General features: G+C 37.6%; 2 protein-coding genes across 15 annotated transcripts in view; one reads left to right on the top strand and one right to left on the bottom strand.

Moving 5' to 3' along the window:
* IRAG2 (inositol 1,4,5-triphosphate receptor associated 2) overlaps nt 1-12698 on the top strand; it is a 94656-nt gene extending 81958 nt beyond the window's left edge. The window contains exons 26-36 of the mRNA XM_054696364.1: nt 670-733; nt 823-850; nt 1108-1248; nt 3359-3493; nt 8045-8192; nt 8999-9042; nt 10227-10289; nt 10399-10445; nt 10707-10808; nt 11899-12006; nt 12409-12698. Coding sequence (XP_054552339.1) covers nt 670-733; nt 823-850; nt 1108-1248; nt 3359-3493; nt 8045-8192; nt 8999-9042; nt 10227-10289; nt 10399-10445; nt 10707-10808; nt 11899-12006; nt 12409-12652 — 1124 coding nt within the window. The 3' untranslated portion in view covers nt 12653-12698. The remainder of the gene's footprint in view (nt 1-669; nt 734-822; nt 851-1107; nt 1249-3358; nt 3494-8044; nt 8193-8998; nt 9043-10226; nt 10290-10398; nt 10446-10706; nt 10809-11898; nt 12007-12408) is intronic.
* The window catches only part of DNAI7 (dynein axonemal intermediate chain 7), an 84969-nt gene that overhangs the window by 10667 nt on the left and 54193 nt on the right, over nt 1-20109 (bottom strand). For 12 of the 14 annotated variants that reach the window (XR_008552243.1, XM_054696375.1, XM_037514214.2 and 9 more), the window contains 4 exons: nt 16333-16547; nt 15260-15427; nt 13786-13899; nt 12920-13235 (listed from right to left, as the gene is read on the bottom strand). Coding sequence is in view for 13 of the 14 variants with exons in the window: in XM_054696375.1 (XP_054552350.1) it covers nt 12957-13235; nt 13786-13899; nt 15260-15427; nt 16333-16547 (776 nt within the window). In the remaining variant the exon portion in view is untranslated. Of the gene's footprint in view, nt 1-5888; nt 6008-10432; nt 10784-12919; nt 13236-13785; nt 13900-15259; nt 15428-16332; nt 16548-20109 lie in introns of those variants that run through there. The other 2 variants (XM_054696367.1, XM_054696366.1) reach the window with 2 other exon arrangements.

Below are 20109 nucleotides of genomic sequence, written 5' to 3'. Positions count from 1 at the left end.
CCGCTGCTCCCCTCAGCAGTGTATTTCAGTAGATCTGCCTGTTCTGCTCCCCACTCTCTGGTGAATCTTCTCAGCCCCTGCATCTCTGGTTGACACCCCAGTTCTTGTATGCATAAATAAATCTTTTTTAAAAATTGGGTAAATTGAATGCTCTTAATAACAAATATCTTCTTTGTGAGGTTGTCATGAAGAGTATCACTAAATGTTGTAAAAAGGCTTGTTGTGGGTCTGGCAGAGAGTATGCCTGTGCTAAATGGCTGATACCACATTCATTGTTGCTGTTACTAGGCTGTTATTACTAGTGTTGCTGCTGCTGCTGTGGGACAGAACAGGAGCAAGGGGCAGAGGACTGTATGTAGATAGCCCTGAGATCAAATCAAATAAACATTCAAATGCAGAGAGGACAATTGAACTGTCCCTTGACTCTGAAACATCTTTATCTTTCAAGGACCACTCACATGCTAAAATGGAAATCAGTGAATTTACTGCCACAGGATCCCCGTAGCAGAGCATAGCATCCTCTTATATTTAAGCAAATGTATTATTAGCTATCGTCTCAGACTCTTTTCAATAAAATGCCTTTGTTAGTGGAGAGGACACAACATTTGATCAAATGTGACTTTATCTGTTAGGCCTTTTTAACCAAATGATATGTTGTCTTTTTAACAGGCACAGCTGTTTCCCCTCCTCCTGCAACCACTGTGAAATCAGTTAGCATTAGACAAAATGACAAGTAAGTTCTCCACGCAGCATGCTACGATTTTTTACTTTTCACCTTTCTATTGACTCAGGTTTAAGTAAGTTCTTTGTCTTATCCTATAGCACTTCTGCCAACGAGAAGGAGGTGGAGGTGAGCTGAAACCAAATGTTTTTTTCTTGAATTAAAAATAAATGTCTCAGGTCACCTGCTCATTGCTTCATGCTTTTGCACATGCTTGATCCATTTGGTGTCTGTTGGGCCTGACATTGGCTCAGTGCAGGTAAAGTTTCTGCGTCTATGTGTTACTTTGCCGGGAGCAAGAAACGCTTCAGTATGATCTGGCTTTTAATTTTTCTCCTCTCACCTTCACAGTTTTCTCCTCTCACCTTCACATTATTTTGAAACAGGCCGAATTTCTCAGATTATCATTGGCCTTTAAATGTGACTGTTTCACTTTGGAGAAAAGAGTGAAACTTGAAGAAAGATCCCGTGACTTGGCAGAAGAAAATTTAAAGCAAGAAATCACCAATTGTCTAAAACTATTAGAGGTGAGAACCGTGAAATCTAGGGGCCACCCACTGAGTCATGTTGCTAATAAAGTCTTTAAAATTACTGTGGGACAGACTCAATAAAATTTGAGTTTATTTCTACAACTTAAACCAACACCCAGAACCAAGCTCTGTCTGACCCAAATGTGATTTAATAAGAATTCAGGATGAGGCAAAAAAAAAAAAAAATTGAGGAGGTGTATAGAAGTATTACAACTGCTGTTATCCTTACATTTAGCAATGGGTTGGAAAATCAAGAAGGCTAATTTTGGAAGAAGGAAATAAAAATTTAGAAACCATGTTTTTTTATTGTGGTAAAAAACGCACAATATAAAAGTTGCCATATTAACTATTTTAAGTGTACAGTTCAGCAGTGTGAAGTATATTCATCTTGCAACTGATAGTCCATACTAAGAGACATCCCCTGTTCCTGTCCTCTTGGCCCTGGTCACACCTTTCCATTCTGTGAACTGATTATTTTAGCTACCTCATATGAATGGAATCATACAGCATTTGTCTTTTTGTATCTGGCTTATGTCTTCAGAGTTCATTTATGTTGTAACATGTGAAAGATTCCCTCCTTTAGAAGCCAAATAATATCCCATTGTATGTATTTATCCATTCATTTATCAGGGGACATTTGTGTTATTTCCACCTCTTGACTATTGTGAACAGTGCTGCTAAGAATGTGGACATGCAAACATCTTTTTGAGACACTGCTTTCAATTTTTTTAGAAATAGGCCCAGATATGGGATTGCTGGATTATTTACTAGCTTGGTTTTTAATTTTTTGAGTAACTACCATATTGCTTTACATAGTGGTTGCATCATTTTACAATCCTATTAACAGTGCACCACGGTTTCGACTTTTCCACATTCTCACCAACACACTTCGTTCTGTCATTTTGATGGTACCTATTCTAATAGGGACAGGTGGTATATCGTTGTAGCTTTTATTTGCATTCCTGTGGTGACACATGATGTTGAGCCTCTTCTCATATGTTGTTTTGTACATCGTCCTTGGAAAAAAGTCTATTCAAGTCTATTCAAGATAAGTTGCAAATATTTTCTGCCATTCCATACCTTGTCTTTTTATTCTGTTATTTGACATACAGAAGTTTTAAAGTTGATTATACTTTTTGCTTTTGTTGTCATGATTTTGGTGTCAGATTCAAGAATCAGTATCAAATCCACTGTCATAAAGCTATTCCCCAGTGTTTTCGTCTGGGCTTTATACTTAGGTTTTTCAGTTTGAATTTTTGTATATGATGTAAGAATCCAACTTCACTCTTTTGTACATGGACATTCAGTTTTTCCAACATTTGTTGAGAAATTATCCTTTCTTTATTGTATGGAATTGGTATCCTTGTCAAAGATAATTTGACCATAAATGAGTATATTCTTGGGTTCTCTATTTTACTCTCTATTATGTCTATATTTATGCTAGTACCATCCTATTTTCATTACTGTAGCTTTGTAATATATTTTGTAATGCATTTTTTTAAAAGATTTATTTATTTATTTATACAAACACTGGGTACAGTCAGAAGCATGGGAGGGTGAGAGAATTCACCAGAGCCAGAGCGGGGAATAGAACAGAACAGACTGACGAATCACAATGCTGAGGGGAGCAGCAGGCGCAGCAGGAGAGACATGCCATGTGGGACCCTCGCAGGTGGCCAGGGATCGAACTGGCACTGCAGAGGCTGCAGGCAGCTTCGCAGCCCAGCGCTCAACTGCTGCGCCACCAGGGGAGGCCCTTCTAATGCTTTTGAAGTATTAGTTCTCTTCGTATGGTATTCTCTTTTCCCATTGTTCTTGGAATTTCCCAATCCCTGTAAATTGTATAATTTTTTCTATTTCTGTATAAAAAATTCCACTGGAATTTTAATACTGTATTATTGACTCTATAGATTGATTTGGGTACTGTGGATATCTTAACAAAATTAAGATGTCTTAATTTAGGATTTGTTTTTGTGAACATATCTTTCTAACTTTCTTCAAGATAATGGAACTTTGATTGCCATATGCATTTATATGTTAGTCAGTGTTGGAGTGACTTGTTTAATGCTTGAATAGGATGATTTTTAATATTTTGCTCTCTCCGTAGTCTTTAACACCTCTCTGTGAAGATGACAACCAGGTCCAGGAAGTCATTAAGAAGCTGGAGAAGAGTATAACATTCCTCAGCCAGTGCACAGCCCGTGTGGCCAGTAGGGCTGAAATGTTGGGAGCCATTAACCAGGTAATGTGTCTCCATTTCTCTAGTTATGACAAAAAATTACTAAGAGAACTTATTCTCCTGAGATTATAGATTACATTTTCGGGAAGAAGGTTTTTTTTTAAAAAAAAATTGACTGTACAATACTTCTGTTTTAATATAGAAAACAAAGGAAAGTAGAAGACACACATTAAAATGTAAATAAAAATGCCTAATAATAGCTTGCCCAAGGAAAGTCATTATAAACATTTTGTGATATTTTTTCTAGATACTCCATAGTGTTATAATCTGGTTTTACATTTAACATACAGCATAGATAACATTCTGTATGTCTTAATATATATACACATCATTTTGGTATTTTGTTGGTTGATTATATTATACATCATTTAACAATCCCATATTTGATTATTTCAGAGTGTTCTTGATATTTTTTCTATTATAAATGATGCTATAACATCCTTGTATGTATATCTTTGTACACTTAGTCATAGAGATGAAGACATTTAAGATTTCTTGGTGGGCAAACCTGTGGAAACTTTAATCTTATGAGTCTATAGCTAAGCAAACTTTAAATACATTTTCATAAAGAGACATTTAATCATGGTGATAGTTTTTGCTCAATCATTAGTGACACATTTGTAATATCCTAGTTCCTTTTTAACACCTTATTAGTGAATAATCATCTTTGTTTTATTTTTATTAAAGTTAGTATACATGGAGTTGGGGAGGGGTAAGAAGGCAAGCAATTCTACAAGGCTTCTTAACCCCATTTTCTGTGTTCCAGAACAAACAACTTTAATTCTTGGTTTGCCCTTATTTACATCCATATCTCTAAATAACATGCTTACACTCATAGTAATTAATTTTCATTTTTAGATATTTGTAGGTTTCCCATATGAAGATGACTAGATCTTCTCTTGAACGTTGCTCTCAAACCTTTCACTCTCTTATCCTATTCTCTTCTTTCCTAACCAAACTTAAATTCCATGTCAAATGCAGTATTTGCTCCCTTGTATAAACTTCCCCTCCTTATTTTGCTTTACATGGTTGGAAAATCTACAATCCTATTTATATACATTTCTCTACCTGCTCTGCCCTGCATTGCTGGAACATCCTCCCTGAGATGACTGAGCTCTCTTGAAATTCATCACAAACTCCAAGTAGGTCCTTGGGGTATCCTATCATTTACCCTCCCTCTCTTCTAACTACCATGGTCACATAGTCTCCTCCACCCTCCAACCACCATCATGTCCTCACACATCATCTCCTTCAAATAATGACTTTGCTTCCTAACTCACTACCTAACTGAGAAAACTGCAGCCTTCAGAAGGAAACTTTCACAAGCTCTGAAGCTACTAGCATCCCAGTCCTTATACTTCACCTTTCTTCCTAGTACTGACCATAAATTGTCTCTAATCCTAAGACACACCCCCCCATCTGCCCTTATACAACATCCCATTCCCTCTCAATGATTCAGGGCCTTGGGCCTCTATCCTCCCCACTTTCTTCTGTCTTCAGCGTCCCCCACTCTACCATGTCATTCCCACCAGCACGCAAATGCAGTCTTTCAACAAAATTTTTGACCCTGTCTCATCTGGCTACCGCCTGATTTCTCTGCTCCCATTCTCTCCGAAAGCAACTCTAATCAGCTTCAACTCCTCGTGTTCTTTCTTCCTCCTGCTACATTAGAAATGGCTGAGCAATTCCTCCCCCCTGGAAACACTCTCATTTGGCTTTTATGCACCATATTCTTCTGGTTTTCTATGTTATGGGCCACTCCCTTCCAGGCTCCTTTCTGGGTGGCACCCTTCCTCCCAGACCTCTTATTGTTGATGGGTCCCAGGCCTCCACCCTTGCACATCTGATCTCCATCTGCTCTCAGTCCCCATCTGGTCCTATGCAATCAGCTGTTGACTCCCAAATTCACATGCTTAGCAGAAACCTCTCCCATGGGTTACAGATTAGAATATATTACTGCCAACTCAACTTTTCCACTTGAAAGTTTGATAAACAACTCAAACTTCACATATCCACCACTGAACTGCTCATGCTCCCTCTAAAACCTTCTCCATCCATATTCTCTTTACCTCAGTCAAAAGCTGCTCTGTTCTTGTACTGCTTAGGCTGAGAACCATTGGGAGTACTTATCAGTATTTTCTCACATCCCCATTCAATTCTATAGAAAATCCTGTCCACTCTAATGCCAAGATATATTCAAAACTTATTTCCTTAGCCACTGCTACTGCCTTGATCTAAGCCACCATTTTGTTTTCCCCAGATTAATAAAAACCAGACTGGCTGATGTTAGGGCATTTCTGCTAAGTTTCTTAGATGGGCTTGTGGTATTGTGGTTGCTTAAGGACATGCACCTCCTATTTTGATTTCCTTTTTTTAAAAAAAATTCCCAAATATTTAAGAGTGAAAGAGTAGGCTGTTCACTTGATTTTAAAAAATATAATTAAAATATTGGGAAGAGATGAAATTCATGTCAAAGTGTTGATAGTTCTTGAAGCTGGTTGGTGGATAGGTGTGGATCTGTTTGGAAAATTTCATGAAAAAAATTTTAGTTAAAAAGATAAGTGAATAATGCTAGATCTATATTATGTGTAAGCATAACTATGACTGTAAATTCTGTCCATAGAGACCATAGTCTATTATGATTTTCCCCTCTGCACAAATTTATGTTGTTCCTAGAATTAATCATTTTCTTTGCCATGATTGCTACTTGCTTACATTTCCATGTCTAATTACCTCACATTCATTCCCAAGCTCTTCTAGAGGGTGTAGGTATCACAATACATTTAAATTCATCAATACTATCATTTTCTTCTTGGAGCTGGTGTTTCCAGATATTTCCAACCTGTTGCAATCCGGACTGGCTGGTGTGTTGACTGACCACACAAGCATTGAAAATCTTTATACAAAGATCCCTTCACTTCTCTCTCAAGTGGAATCCTATTTGCTGAATCTCATGCTTCCCTTTTGACTGGACTATTTTTTTTTTTTCCTATTGGTACAAATTCTTACCTAGTAACTTCCTGAGAAAAAGAATGCATGATTAGTAGTCAACTTTTTGAAACGTTAGAGAACTGAAAATGTCTTTATTATCATAGGGGATGGTCCAGTTTTACAAAGGATTCTAGGTCAGAAAGCCATTTCCTTTAGAATGTTTATCATGTTGTTTCAGATTTTTCTGATGTTATTGAAGTTTGATGCCATCCTTACTCTTTGTTTATAACTTCTTTTAATTTTCCACAAGCTTTCAAAATATTCCACAAGCTTTCAGAGTGTTCTCTTATGTCTACTTTCTTCCCTTGTTATAGATTTATTTTCATCTACTGGATGGACATTTTCAAGTTGGCAACTTATATCTCTGAGTTCTAGAACTTTTCTTCAGTTACTTCCCCTTCTACTTTTGTGGAAATTTTCTACGTTTTCTATATGTTCTTGAATTCCTATTTAGAAAGTGCATCTTACCCTTTTCATCTCTTTTCTACCTCCTTGTCTTTTAACTCTAGCTTCAGGGTGATTTCCTCAACTTTATCTTGAAAATTTTCTATGAGTTGTTATTTTTGTCATGTTTTAAGTTCCTGAGTTCTTTATTTTGTGGATATTCCTTTTTAATGTAGCTTGTTTTTATTTCATGGATGCAATACTTTTAACTCCAAAGATGTTGATAGTTTCCTTAAAGTTTTAAATTTTCTGCAGTTTACTTCAGTTGGCTTTTTTGTATTTTCATAGTCTGCATTTTAATTTTCTGCTTTCATGCTAGAGGTTTTCCTCTGCATGTGAGGACTGTCGCCCACCCCCCCCCCCCCCCCGCCGCCCCCAGACAGCTGAGCGGGAGCTCTGTGTGTGGGGTGTGGACAATATTTAGCCACACTGAGCTTCACATAAGGTAGGCTATTTCATTGGGGTATTTTTAATCTTGGTAGTTTTAGGACTTTCACCTTGGGGTGTTAGATTCCTCAGAGGAAAATTTCCAAACTGCCTGCCTTGAGAATCAAAGCCCAGTACCACAGGGAGCTAGAAGGAGGAAAGCGGCTAGAATATATAATTACCAATAAGTATGCAGAATTTTGCTGAAATCTGCTTTTTAGAATGTTTTATTCGCCACCAACTTTCTGTTACTCCCTGATTTCCATACCCCCTATCTAATTCTGTGTTGAATCATTGTAGTCTTTCTTGTTTGGCCTGGGGGGATCTGGTTTACAAATTTTCAACCATGTCTTCTGTGCATACATCTACCTTTAAGCACAATTTCAGAGGTTCACTAATTCTTGAGTCTTTGGGGCTTTCTGTGGTACAAGTTAGATTGCTTCTAGGGTTTTCTTGATGTTTTTTTTTTGAGAGTTCAGCCTTTTTTAGATATAGGTCATTTACCACTTATCCTCCTACTAACAGACTCTCAAATTTTGCCATCACATCCTCTTCTGTTCTGTTTACCCTGATAGATACATGCCTTTTTTTAAAAACAGGAAAAATACTTTGTCATTTTAGTGGTATGTGGGGATGGAATGAAGAGCAAGATTGTATTTGCAATATAAATGTTCCCTTTTTCCTTCCTCCTAGGAAAGCCGGGTTAGTAAATCAGTTGAAGTAATGATTCAGCATGTAGAAAACCTGAAGAGAATGTATGCCAAAGAGCATGCTGAATTAGAAGAACTGAAACAGGTTCTTCTGCAGAATGAAAGGTCATTTAACCCTCTTGAAGATGAAGGTAATTGAAATTTATGATAATGGTATTAGTGATGTTTTTCTAACATTCTCCTCTTTCTGTTGCTAATTCTTAATGTCTTTAGTGTGAGACCTGTTAAGGGGATAATTGCAGAACTGGTTCTCATTGTTTACATAGCCAAATGAAAGGCATCAGTTAGAAAATAGATGGAGAGACAAGGATTCTTTTGTAACAACATCAAAAGTTATTAAATCAATTTAGATTGCTGAGATATAATCTAACCCATTGAGATGACCTAGTGTTCTATTATTTAAGACATATTAGAATTGACTCCTTTTCCACATGGAAAGCAAGGTGCAATCATTTCATGAGCTGTTCTCAACAATGGTTTTGTATTCCTAAGAGAAGGACTGACCCTGGAGATGTGAACTCAGTGATGGATTGAAAAACAAGGGCACATAAGAAACCATGGAAAATACTTTACCATAAGGATGATAGAAATTTTATAATAGTTTTATTTTAAACTGATAACTTGTCTGAGAATTCTATTAATGATCATTCCCTCTCTGGAAAAGAAACCACGTTTGATCATTTATTCAGTAGACATTGCCATGGGATCTGCTGCGTACTAGCTATGAACCGTGGCCCTCTGCAGACATAGAAGACTACATTCCATTGGTGGGATGGGAATTGTTATTGGAGGGATGGAATTGTTACCACCAAATAACCATATTGCTCAGTAATCTTTAGGGTCTTAAATAATTTGGTTTTCTTTGTAGAGAATTAAGACCACTACATACATGTGCATATGCAATTCCTAAAATGTACAAAGGTGTTTTTCTTTTCAGATGACTGCCAAGTTAAAAAACGCCCCACTTCTCTAAACTCCAAGGTAATTACCAATTGACTTAATAGCTATCTATCCACTATTACAGGTGAAAAGATTTTAAAATGTTATTGGAAACCACATGATTTAAATGTAAATCATAAAACAGCAGTGATTCTGATTCTGATTTGTGTATGTATGTTTATGTGCTTGTTTTCATGTTTACAGTTATGCTTTCACATTTCGTGCTATATTTGAATGTTACTCAGGGTTGCCTGGTAAGGCGAGGAAGGCCAGTGTAGTAGTTTCTCGTGCAGAACTGATGTTGAGGTTGGCAGTCTCACAGTAGAGAACCACCTCACAAAATCAAGGGGGGCTGGTCTCCTCTCCTGATTTACCGCCCTCAGCCCTTGGCTCTGCCTTAGGGGGAGAGATGGTTTCAGTTCGGGGCATCACAAGTCCTTCTAAAGATACTTCCTAGAAGTCCCACTTAACATTTTCCTCTTCATGCTTAACTGAAAATCAAGGTATTTGTAATAAGAAGGGGCCGGTGGTAATATTAAAAGTCAACCAGTAGTTTTTGCCACAGTTTGCAAATCAGGATTTCACAGAATTTTTTCATGGTATTGAGCAAGTTACTTTAAAATCATTCCATTCAAATTTCTTTCATGGATGAAAAGTCAGGTTTATAGAAGTGATTAGTGATGATCATGTAATGGTAGATCCATGATTAGTACCAGGTTTCTTGCTAGTACTAATTCTTTTGCTTAACAAATCTGTCATTAAATTAGGGGTGGTGGTTTAAGAAAAGGATTCACCTAAGACCTTTATTTCCTGAATCTGTATTCCCAGGCTGATACAGAAACACATCCCTTCATTAAAATATCATACCCATCCTTGAATGTTAAATGGAAAAATTCAGGCACAGGGATAGAGAAGGTATAAATACAGGTGCATATTTATCTCCTCAAGTTGGAGGAAGTTATTCTAAGTATAAAAGAAATGGTGGCAAAAGAATAGACAAATTTGGTGCATTGACAAATTTTGTATGCACAGATCATAAATGTGGTTTCCAGAACAGATGGACACACTTGACTACTTGACATATAGTGTTCAGTGTTAGAAGTCAAGTCATGTAAACCTACACAGAATCCTTATACTGTGTGCAGCTGCTCCTTGAGGCTGCAAGCCAGGGGCCCAGATATCAACAGTTTGCTAAAGGCTAAATGTCCACTTTCTCCCTTGGGTAGCCATCTTCTCTAAGAAGAGTGACCATTGCCTCTTTGCCCAGAAATATTGGAAATGTAGGAATGGTAAGCAAATTCTTCTTTTTAGTCAAAAGAATATTCATTTTTAGATGACAAAGATATAAACTTCATTAAATTCACATTTATCATCTCTTTACACCTCTGGATGTCAAAGGTGACTGGGATGGAAAATGAGCGATTCAGCAGGAGGTCAAGCAGCTGGTAAGTGTAATTTTATGGCTGTTCTTGAATGTTACTGTTATATAATTTGACTAAATTATGTTTGAACTGAGTAATATGATTTGTAGAGAGCATAAGAATAGTTACAAAAATTGGCTATGGTCATGAAGTAGTTTTGTGAACTGTTTTGTGAGTGTGCCAAGAAAAAAAATGAATATACCATTTTGCTTTGATTTAATAGGAAGTCTCTTAATAATGGCTTCAGATATTTTGACTTGACAAGTGGCTATAATCTTTATTTAGGCGTATATTGGGGTCCAAGCAGAGTGAACACCGGCCCTCCTTACAGCGATTTATTAGCACCTATTCCTGGGCAGATGCTGAAGAAGAAAAACGTGAACTAAAGTAGGTATTTATTAGTAGTTTGGCATTTACTAACCTGACACTAGCTGGGGCAAATATGGTAGGGATCTTCTATTCCCTGGACAGGAGACACTGCTGCATCCTCCAAAAGAGGACTGTCAGACTTTTCTAACCTGTAAACACTGTGTTATTTATGAATACATTCACTCCAGTGACACTCAGGACTGCAAGTTTTGAGGCCTTTGTTTAGAAAAGATCGTGTAATTTGCCAGATTTGAGAAGGTAAATTTTTTCCCCTATAGGTTTCTGGCCTCAGGGAAAGGTCAATAAAAAGTCACAGAAATTCCATGTCAATCTAGTTAGTATATAATCATGCTCTTACCTATCACACAGGTAAGTTAGCAACTGCTAATCACTGGGCAGGCTGGTAGGGCTTTCTTGCCCTGTTTCTTTATCTATAGAGATGGTCACATGACAATGTGGCAGACTCTGCTGGACCCCACACAACCTGGGGTAAGACACCGCCTACCTGGGCGCCTTAGGCATGTCCTGAGCTCTCTTCAGAAGTAGAGTTAAAAGCATATCTTTTCTGATTTGGGCAGGGCAAAGGGAGTTTCCTTCAAAAGATTACAGTTCATTTTTTGCTTTTGGTTTGTATGAAGTATGTGGTTTGTACTGAGAAGTCTTTGTAAACAAGAGACAAACCTTGAGAATGCACTTGATTCTGACTTTTTGACCTTGTTTCCTTTAAAAAAGAAACTAAAATCTACCACCTAGATTCTCTGCACATGCTTAACTGAAAAGTTCCTTTTTGCAATGGTGAGGGCATTATGAGCTTGGGATTTCAGAATTGAAATCCAGCTAGGGGCTTGTCAGTGAATATGATAGGAAAGCAATTAAGCACTGATCAAAAAATACAGAATCAACTGCTAATATAGGGTATTAAAAACTGGTTAAACACAGTTAACTGAGTCATAACCAACACTGATTATGATGCTGAGACTTGATTTTCCCCTTTTTATTTGCTCTTTGGCTATTTTATAAATACAAGGAGTTACTTTTTGAAATTAAATTCCTATAAAGCATAGCACATTATCCTTAGTTTCAAATATTTAAAAATCCTTCTTTACAGAACTAAAGAGGAGTCAGAAGCCCCTGAAGAAGAAACTGTAGAAAGGACAAGAAAGCCAAGTCTTTCTGAGAAGAAAAATAATCCTTCAAAATGGGATGTCTCTTCAGTGTAAGCTGTCTCCTTGGGGTGGGGAAGGCTAAAGCAGGAACAGGATTTGTCTTAGCCAGATGACATCAACGAAGCACCTGTCAAACTGGGATTTAGGATAAATAACTTTCCTGTAGCCTCCAAGGTTATCCTGGAGGCAGGAGCTCAGTGTGAGGCCAACTGGGCCCCAGGCCTAAGTGAGCATAATGTCATCATCTAGTAATGGTAAGAGAACCATATCAGGGAGTTATGATTAGCAGCATATGCACAATGCTTAGTCCAGTGTCTTGCACAGAGCACATCAAAGATGTATTTCAGTACAGCACCAGCCCATGATCTGGTGAGAGATGTACTTACCCCCACGCTGTGTGGGGGGTGGACAGATGTGTTTCTGATAAATCCTGAATTGGCTTTTCCTTACAGTCATGAGACCATGACTTCCTGGGCCACTAGCCTCAAGACGACGCTCAGAAACACCAACAAGGCCCTCTGGCTCTCAGCGGCCTTTGCTGTGCTGCTGGCAGCGCTGATGAGCTTCCTCACGAGCCGACTTGGGCCCAAGTCGGTGGAGGCGGCTCCCACCCAGGAGGGGGACTCCTGGATGTCTCTAGAACATATCCTGTGGCCATTTACCAGGCTGCACCACAATGGGCCACCGCCAGTGTAACTGCAGCTCATCCTAATGTATGTATCTTGGTTTTTAAAAAGTTTCAGTATCTGAATTTTGTAAATTAGTAACTTCTAGCTGAGAAATTACAGTGTGGTTCTTAAAATGACTTAAAATAATTTATTTCCTCTCTTATGACAACCTCCCCCACTAAACTGCACTGGGATGAAGGCTGCCCATGCTATTCAAGGGAGAGCTATGAGAGATGGTTTTTAAAAAATTATAGAAATAAAGTATAAAATGCTGATTGGATTATTTTAATAGTACCTGATTTTTCTCCAAGTTGTTTGATTCTTCTCAGTGGCTAAGAGTAGCTGAGCAACCTGGTAGAGAGAAGCATGTGGCATACAGAGTCGATGAACTGGCAGTTGGAGCTCCTGATTTTCTCCATTGCTGCTTGAGAGGCAAAATCCTTAACCATGTGATATAAAGTAGAATGAAACTCGGTTTCTTCCTTAATGGAGTCAGAGAACACCTCACTGTATTCATTGATCTTGAGCCTCTGAGCTCTAGCAGCACTAAACATTAAAAGCGTCGAATCAGGATTCTGAATAGGTTCTTCTTTAGCAAGGTGTTCACTCATCTACAGAAAATTAGAAAGGTCTATTAGTACTTCCTCTTCTATTGGGTATTCTGGAAGGAAAATATTATTTGAAGAGCTCACTGACAAGTGAAGATAAATAAAAACAAAGCCTTAGGTACTGAACTCAGAATGGTGGTTACTCGCAGGGAAGGGTCCAGCAGGTGCTGTACCGGTGTGCTGGGGACAGTCAGGAATTACTGAAAACTGCAACTGTCCTCATGGAGCTTCTATTCTAGTGGGAGGAGCACATGAACAGGATAAGTGAAAGGGTGTTTATGCTAAAATGTCTACCAGTCAGCTTCTAGAATCAATAAGATGCCATCTTCCCCAGGTGATAGGAAAAGGCCCAGAAAGTCAACTAAGAAGCCCAACCTTTCTGAGGGCAGAGTTCAGTAATCATACACTTGGTACCATAATGGACAGTGATGACGTTTTAAAACTCCATTTTGAATGTTAATTCTCTCCCCCACATATATCTTGCAAGAGGAAAAACCATGATTTACATTAGCTTTGAAAGCACTTTACTTGCATGGATTTTTGTGTACAATACCTTAAATACAACTCTTGTTGAATCACACTGTAAATTCCATCTGCTCCAACCAAATGCAAATGAGGGGCTTAGCAGGGCCATTTGTCGATAAGCTTTCATTTCTACCAAAGCAACCTGGCAACATCAAACAAATAGTTGATTGTGGAGCTTCTCCATGAGTCCCCCTTCCATCCTTGTCTACTACCTATAGCCTACTGTCCGGTATAGAAAGTTCCACTGAAAAGTCAGATTATGTGACTCCTCTGTCAGAGTAGAATCCCAAAGTCCCAACAGTGATCTACAGGGGCCTCTGTGATCTGACACCCCCACATTTTGCCCATCTGAAGTTACCTCTTCTTCTTTCTTTGCTCTCTTGGTTCCCAGCACCCTGTTCTCTACCTGGCAGCTTCTTTTCAAGGTATCCCCCTTGACTGAATTCCCCACCTTCATCTTTTGCTCATGTCCAGCTTTCTCATGGAGTTCCCCCAATGCCCTGTTTGATACCGCTCACCGCTCTGTCCGGATTCCTTCTTTTTCTGTAACAATGCCTTTAGCATAGTACAACATTTCATTTATTTGCCTCTTCTACTAGAAAGTAAGCTCCACCAGGGTAGAGGCCTTTGTTGTTCTGTATGTTAGCAAATACGATGCCTACAGTGTATATATAGATGGTCACAAAAATCCTTGGAGTTTTTTGAGATTAGTACACTACATTCAGCATTTGCAACAATTACCAGCAATCTGAGTTACTAAATCCAAAGTTTTTCTTCTCCCTATACATATTATGCTGTATACATTCAGTGATTCTTCTCAAATGTTCTAATGATAGCCACCTATTTTGTCATTTGTTAGTGCATTATAAACATGCTCTTGAGTATGCAGCTCTTTTGCCCAAAACACCTTTCATGATTAGAAGCTACTTGGTCTTTATTCATACATCAAAGGTATTTATTGAACATCTTCTATATTCTAGGAATATGCTAGGTACTACAAGAATCAAAGTTGATTACAAAACAGCTCCTGTCCTGGAGGAGCTCACAATTTAGCCAGGAAGGAGCTCATTTAACTAAAGGCTCATGCCTAACATGAAGCAGTGTGTAGACCAAAAACAGCAGGAAGTGTATGGCTTGTCCTTGTAGGTGATTATTTTTACCTGATTTGGGAAAGTGCAGACTTATTTACTCTTTCAAGGAATCTTATATATAACGAGTCATGGGATAAGTTGCTCAGACTGTCTTTGTTCTGCTGGCCAGCAATGGGTATGTATCATTTGTCAATACGAAGAGACAGGCTTATTTTCTTACTGAATATATTATTATTATTAAATTTGAAAGAACTCTACATTTTCTTGGCTTGCTATTTATTCATTTCTTCCTAACTATCATCTTGTACATGTGAATATAGAAAACCCATGGTATAGCTTAAGATCCACATAAAATTAATACTAACATTCTAGTAAATATCCAGAGCATAAGTTTCACAGATTCATTCTTACCTTATAGTTTATGACAACATAAAAATGAGAGTGTCCAGAAGGGAAGATATTCAATCCAATTTCTTTCAAGGCATTAATGAAAGAAATAGGAGTCATCCACTTTCCTTCCAAAATAGAGACTGTCTCTTGGTTATTTAGTTTGAGAGAGGCTAACATGCAGACATTTTCCTGGTTTCAATAAGAAAAAAGTTTAATAAATTATTTCATTATTGCTCACTCAAGTTCTAGCTTTGGGCTTTTATATATATTTTATATATATACACATATATACATATTAATCCTGTGCTATTCTATATTAAAAAGAATGCAGGATGGGTAGTTGTTAGGTCAGATCTGAAAATGCTACCACGAAGTCTCCACATTGCCTTAAGCAGTTTGCTTTCTAACTTTTTTTGGCTTCAGGTGAACAATTAGAGGACTGTAGTAAGCAATCTCTCAGGCCTCCACCTATTTCATGTTATGACCTAAAAATACTGCATATGATCAAGCCAAATTAAAATAGCTATTTGATAGCAATCACATCACAACTTTTCAAGATCATATTTAAATCTTACCTGTGAAAAAAACATAAATATATTAATGTAAATCACCCAGGCACAATTCAGTGATTTTTTTTTTATAACTTGACCAAGTGCTACAAATACCTTCAGCCTCCCACATTATGCCCATTAACACTTTCCATCCCAACCTTAGCCCCAGGCATCCACTCTGTCTCTGTATTTCAAGCTGTATAATTTCTGATGGACATGCAACAGATGCTTGTTGAAAGAGCAACTTCAAGGGACCTTCAAAAGGCTTAGCGATTAAATATCAAGAAACCTCTAAAAAAACATACACAAGCAGACCTGCACCTCCCTGAATTGCTTTATGGCTGATAATGCGGAGACAATTTGAATTTCCCTTATTACATATCACTGCCTGCCTATTCAGTTAAAATGTCACTTAAAAATTATAGCTCAAGATGCATTTTAAATATATTTCTAAAAGACATTTCAATGTGTAAACTACAGTGGGATGATGACTTGGACAAATGTTCTTACAGCCACCAGGTTTCCTGCTCCGATAGTACTTACCTTAATTTGTATTTGAATCTCAGCAAACACTGTAGTCACAGTCAAAAGTACTTTGTTTATATCAAGTGGTGTTAGTTCCCATGACTGGTATGGCATGTTAACATGATTATCCTGAATCAAGGTGAGAGGGCCGAAGGTTTCCAGGCTGAATGTCAGAAGTCTCTCCTTCGCTTTGTAAGTCACATTGCTGATGCCATCGGTTTTCCAATGCTTACCTTTATAATCAAGGAAAAAATGGCATTAGTGTCATTTCTTCCTACACAAAAAGATGTAAACCACACAAATGACTGTATTGTATTCTCATTTTTTAATTATATGAAGTTTTTATTATATACAAATTAATAATTTTTATAATTTAGAATGGAAGTGTAACAACAGCCCGTGTGCTGAGTTACTTCCTGCCCACAGGATCGAGGCCCAGCTGTTTAGCATATTTGTAAGACCTTCAGAATGAACTCTACTCACATTGGACTTCACCCCTGACACTTCCCTTCCCCAACATCATCACACCCTGTGCCACTGCACACACAGTTCTTTGTGCCTAGAGACTCCTCCTCACTCTTCAAGAGCCTCTCTTTATCTGTATTGAGGGCAGTTATTTTTAATAAATTTACCTGGTTGTGCAACCATCATCACAATCTAGTTTTGAAACATGGCTGTCTTCCCAACAAGATCCTTGCTGTTCATTTAGTTCCTGCCTCCAACTCCAGGCCGCCATTAATATATGGCCTGTCTCTGAAGGCATGCCTTTCCTGGCTTTTTCATATACGTGCAATCTTATGATAGTTTTTCTTGTCTCTTACAACTCAATAATAAACCACAACCCAATTCAAAAATGGACAAATAAAGATGACATAACAGACAGAAAATCCCAAAGATTAACAGGGAAAAAAACTCCAGTAAAAAAAAAGTTAGAAGTAAATACAGTAAAGAGGCAGACTATAAAAATATACAAAAACCTATTACATTTCTATATGCAAATAACTGGTAGGAGAAATCAAAAAAGCAGTGCTATGTAAAAGAATTCAATACCTAAGGATAAATGTAACTGAAGAACTAGATGATTTGTACATTCAAAACTATATGACATTGTTGAAAGAAATAGAAAAAGGCAAGAAAAAAATGGGGAGATTTCATGCTTGCGGTAGAATAATTAACATTGTTAAAATGCCTATATTAACCAAGCAACATACAGATTTAGTGCAATCTCTCTCAAAATCCCAATGACACCCTTCACAGATAGAGAAAAGACACAAAAGAACAACCCTGAAAAGCCAAAACAATCTCAAGAAAAATATGGAGGTATCATGCTCCCTGAATTCAAACTATTACAAAGTCATAGCAATAGAAAAGCATAGTATAGGAATAAAAACAGGCACACAGATCAATGAAAAACAACTGAGACCCCCCCCCCCAAATTCCTACACATATGAACAGCTATAGGTGGAGTTAAGATAGCCCACTGAACGGAGAAGATATTTATACATCATTATGTCTTGCAAGGAGTAATATCCAAAATACATAAAAACCGTAAAAAAATAGCCTGGTTAAAGAATGGTAAGAGGGTAGGAATAGACTTCTCCAAAGTGGATACAGATGGCCAATATACACATGAAAAGATGCTCAACCTGTCTTAGTACTAGAGAAATGCAAATCAAAACAAGGGGGAATGGGTTGTGGGAATTTTACGGGGACTATAATCAAGATGAAAATGCATACACTGTACAAAAATGAAAAATGATGTAAAAAATACACAAAATAATTAAAAAACAGAAAACAAGTGGCTGTCCCATCACATTGATGAGAATGCTATTAACCAAAGGAAAGGAACAAGTGTTAGAGAGGAATCAAGACAAGGGAACCCTTGTCTGCTGTTGGTATGAATATAAATGAGTACACCCCTATGGGAAACAGTATGGAGAGTCCTCAAAAATTTAAAAATAGATATTCCATACAATCCACTTACCCCAATTTTGGGTACTTAAGAAAACAAAAAACACTTGAAAAGAACCTAAGTGCTCATCAACAGATGATTGAATAAAGAAGATGTGATACACACACACTGGAATACTTCTGAGCTATAAAAAAAGATGAAATCCTGACATTTGCAGCAATATAATTATACTCAGTGAGATAAGTCAGATGGAGAAAAACAATCACCATGATTTCACTCATGTCCACATAGAAACAAATGAACTAAATACTACAAAAATAAACTTTCATACTCCAAGACTAAATTAGTGGTCACCAGAAGAGATGGGGTAAGGGAGGTAGGTAAGTCAGGTCAATTGGTGGTGAAAGATGGAATTTGACAGTTAGTGGTGAAATTAATGTAGTATATACAGATGTTGATTTATAACAGTATACACCTAAAACCTATATAATGCTATAAACAATATTATTGCAATAAAAAAAAAAAGTTGGCAAAAGATTTGAAGAAACATTTCATCTAAGAAAATATTCAAAGAAGATTCTCAACATTATCTGTTATTAGGGGGTAAACCAGGTGAGGTATCACTTCATATGCACTAGAATGGCTGTCCTCAAAATGAAATAGTGAAAATGCTTGCAAGGATGTGGAGAAACAGGAAGTTTCATATATAGCTACCAAGCTCATACAATGGTATGGTTATGCTGAAAGATAATTTAGTAAACTTACTATGTAGCTCAACGACACTTCACCCCTGGTGTACACCCAAGAATAAAACATACATCCAGACATAGACTTGCCTGTGAATGCTGCCTTCGTCCTGTAATATTCTGCCCTGATGAGCTGCCTTAACACTTCTAAACATGTTTGGCCTGAGGCAGCCTCGCACTGCGCTGTATTCTTGTGTGCCTCTCCTACAACTTTGAAAACCCTGAAGTTCACTGTGTCACTTCCGCATATGGATTATTTGAAGGTAAGGTTAATCAATGCCCTAAGGCTCCTAAGAAACTTTCATCAACTCCACCTTTATCTGTCTAAAAGAATGAAAATTAGGCTGTTACCCAGAATTAGGACGTGTTTATCAGAAACAACATATTGGAGAAATGGATCTATATGGCAGGGCCAACAATTACAGAGGCCTAGTGACCACCAGGCATCCCCTTCCTCTTGCTTTCAAGCCTCACTCCTGGCCTGTTCCTTGGCTCACCAGGTAAAAACTCACTGGCCCCCTTTTGCTTTAGAATCCACACCCATGTACAGTCTCCATATGTGTATGATTAAATTTGTTCTTATTTCTTACCCATCTGTTTGACATTAGTGAGTACTAAACTGGCTTGAGAAAGACCCAGAGGGAGCTGGAGGGAAATCTCTCTGAACCTCCAGTCCCCAGAGGAAGGAACTACATAACATGAAGGAACTACATAACATTTATCTCTACAATTCTTACTGTTTAGCATATGTACAGTACAAATAAAACATTCTTTTCCTAGACAGCATTCTCTGTTTCCTCTTAGCTTGTTTCTCACATAGAGGATTCTACTATTTTAGACTCTTAAATTCCACAGAACAAATACAATTAACATTGACAGATTCACTTTTAATTCCTTTTTAACAAATTGGAAACAATGTAAATAAAAAAACCCACAAATTTGTAAAGGTAAAAATAGTATTGCTCTTGAGTTCTCAAGTTGCTAGTATTACCTGGCAAAAAGTTTCCCCATGGTTTTGTAGGGGAGAAAAACTTTTTTTCCTTTACCCTTCTAGAATATTGGCTGAAACAGCCTTGTAAATAACATACAGATTAACAGGGAAAAAAACAAACTTAACTTCATACATAAGGAACCTCA

This window comes from Talpa occidentalis, unplaced genomic scaffold (genome assembly GCF_014898055.3).
Source record: "Talpa occidentalis isolate TD23 unplaced genomic scaffold, MPIMG_talOcc4v2.1 talOcc4.16, whole genome shotgun sequence".
Classification (NCBI taxonomy): Eukaryota; Metazoa; Chordata; class Mammalia; order Eulipotyphla; family Talpidae; genus Talpa; species Talpa occidentalis.
This window is presented reverse-complemented; position numbering and strand designations above follow the sequence as displayed.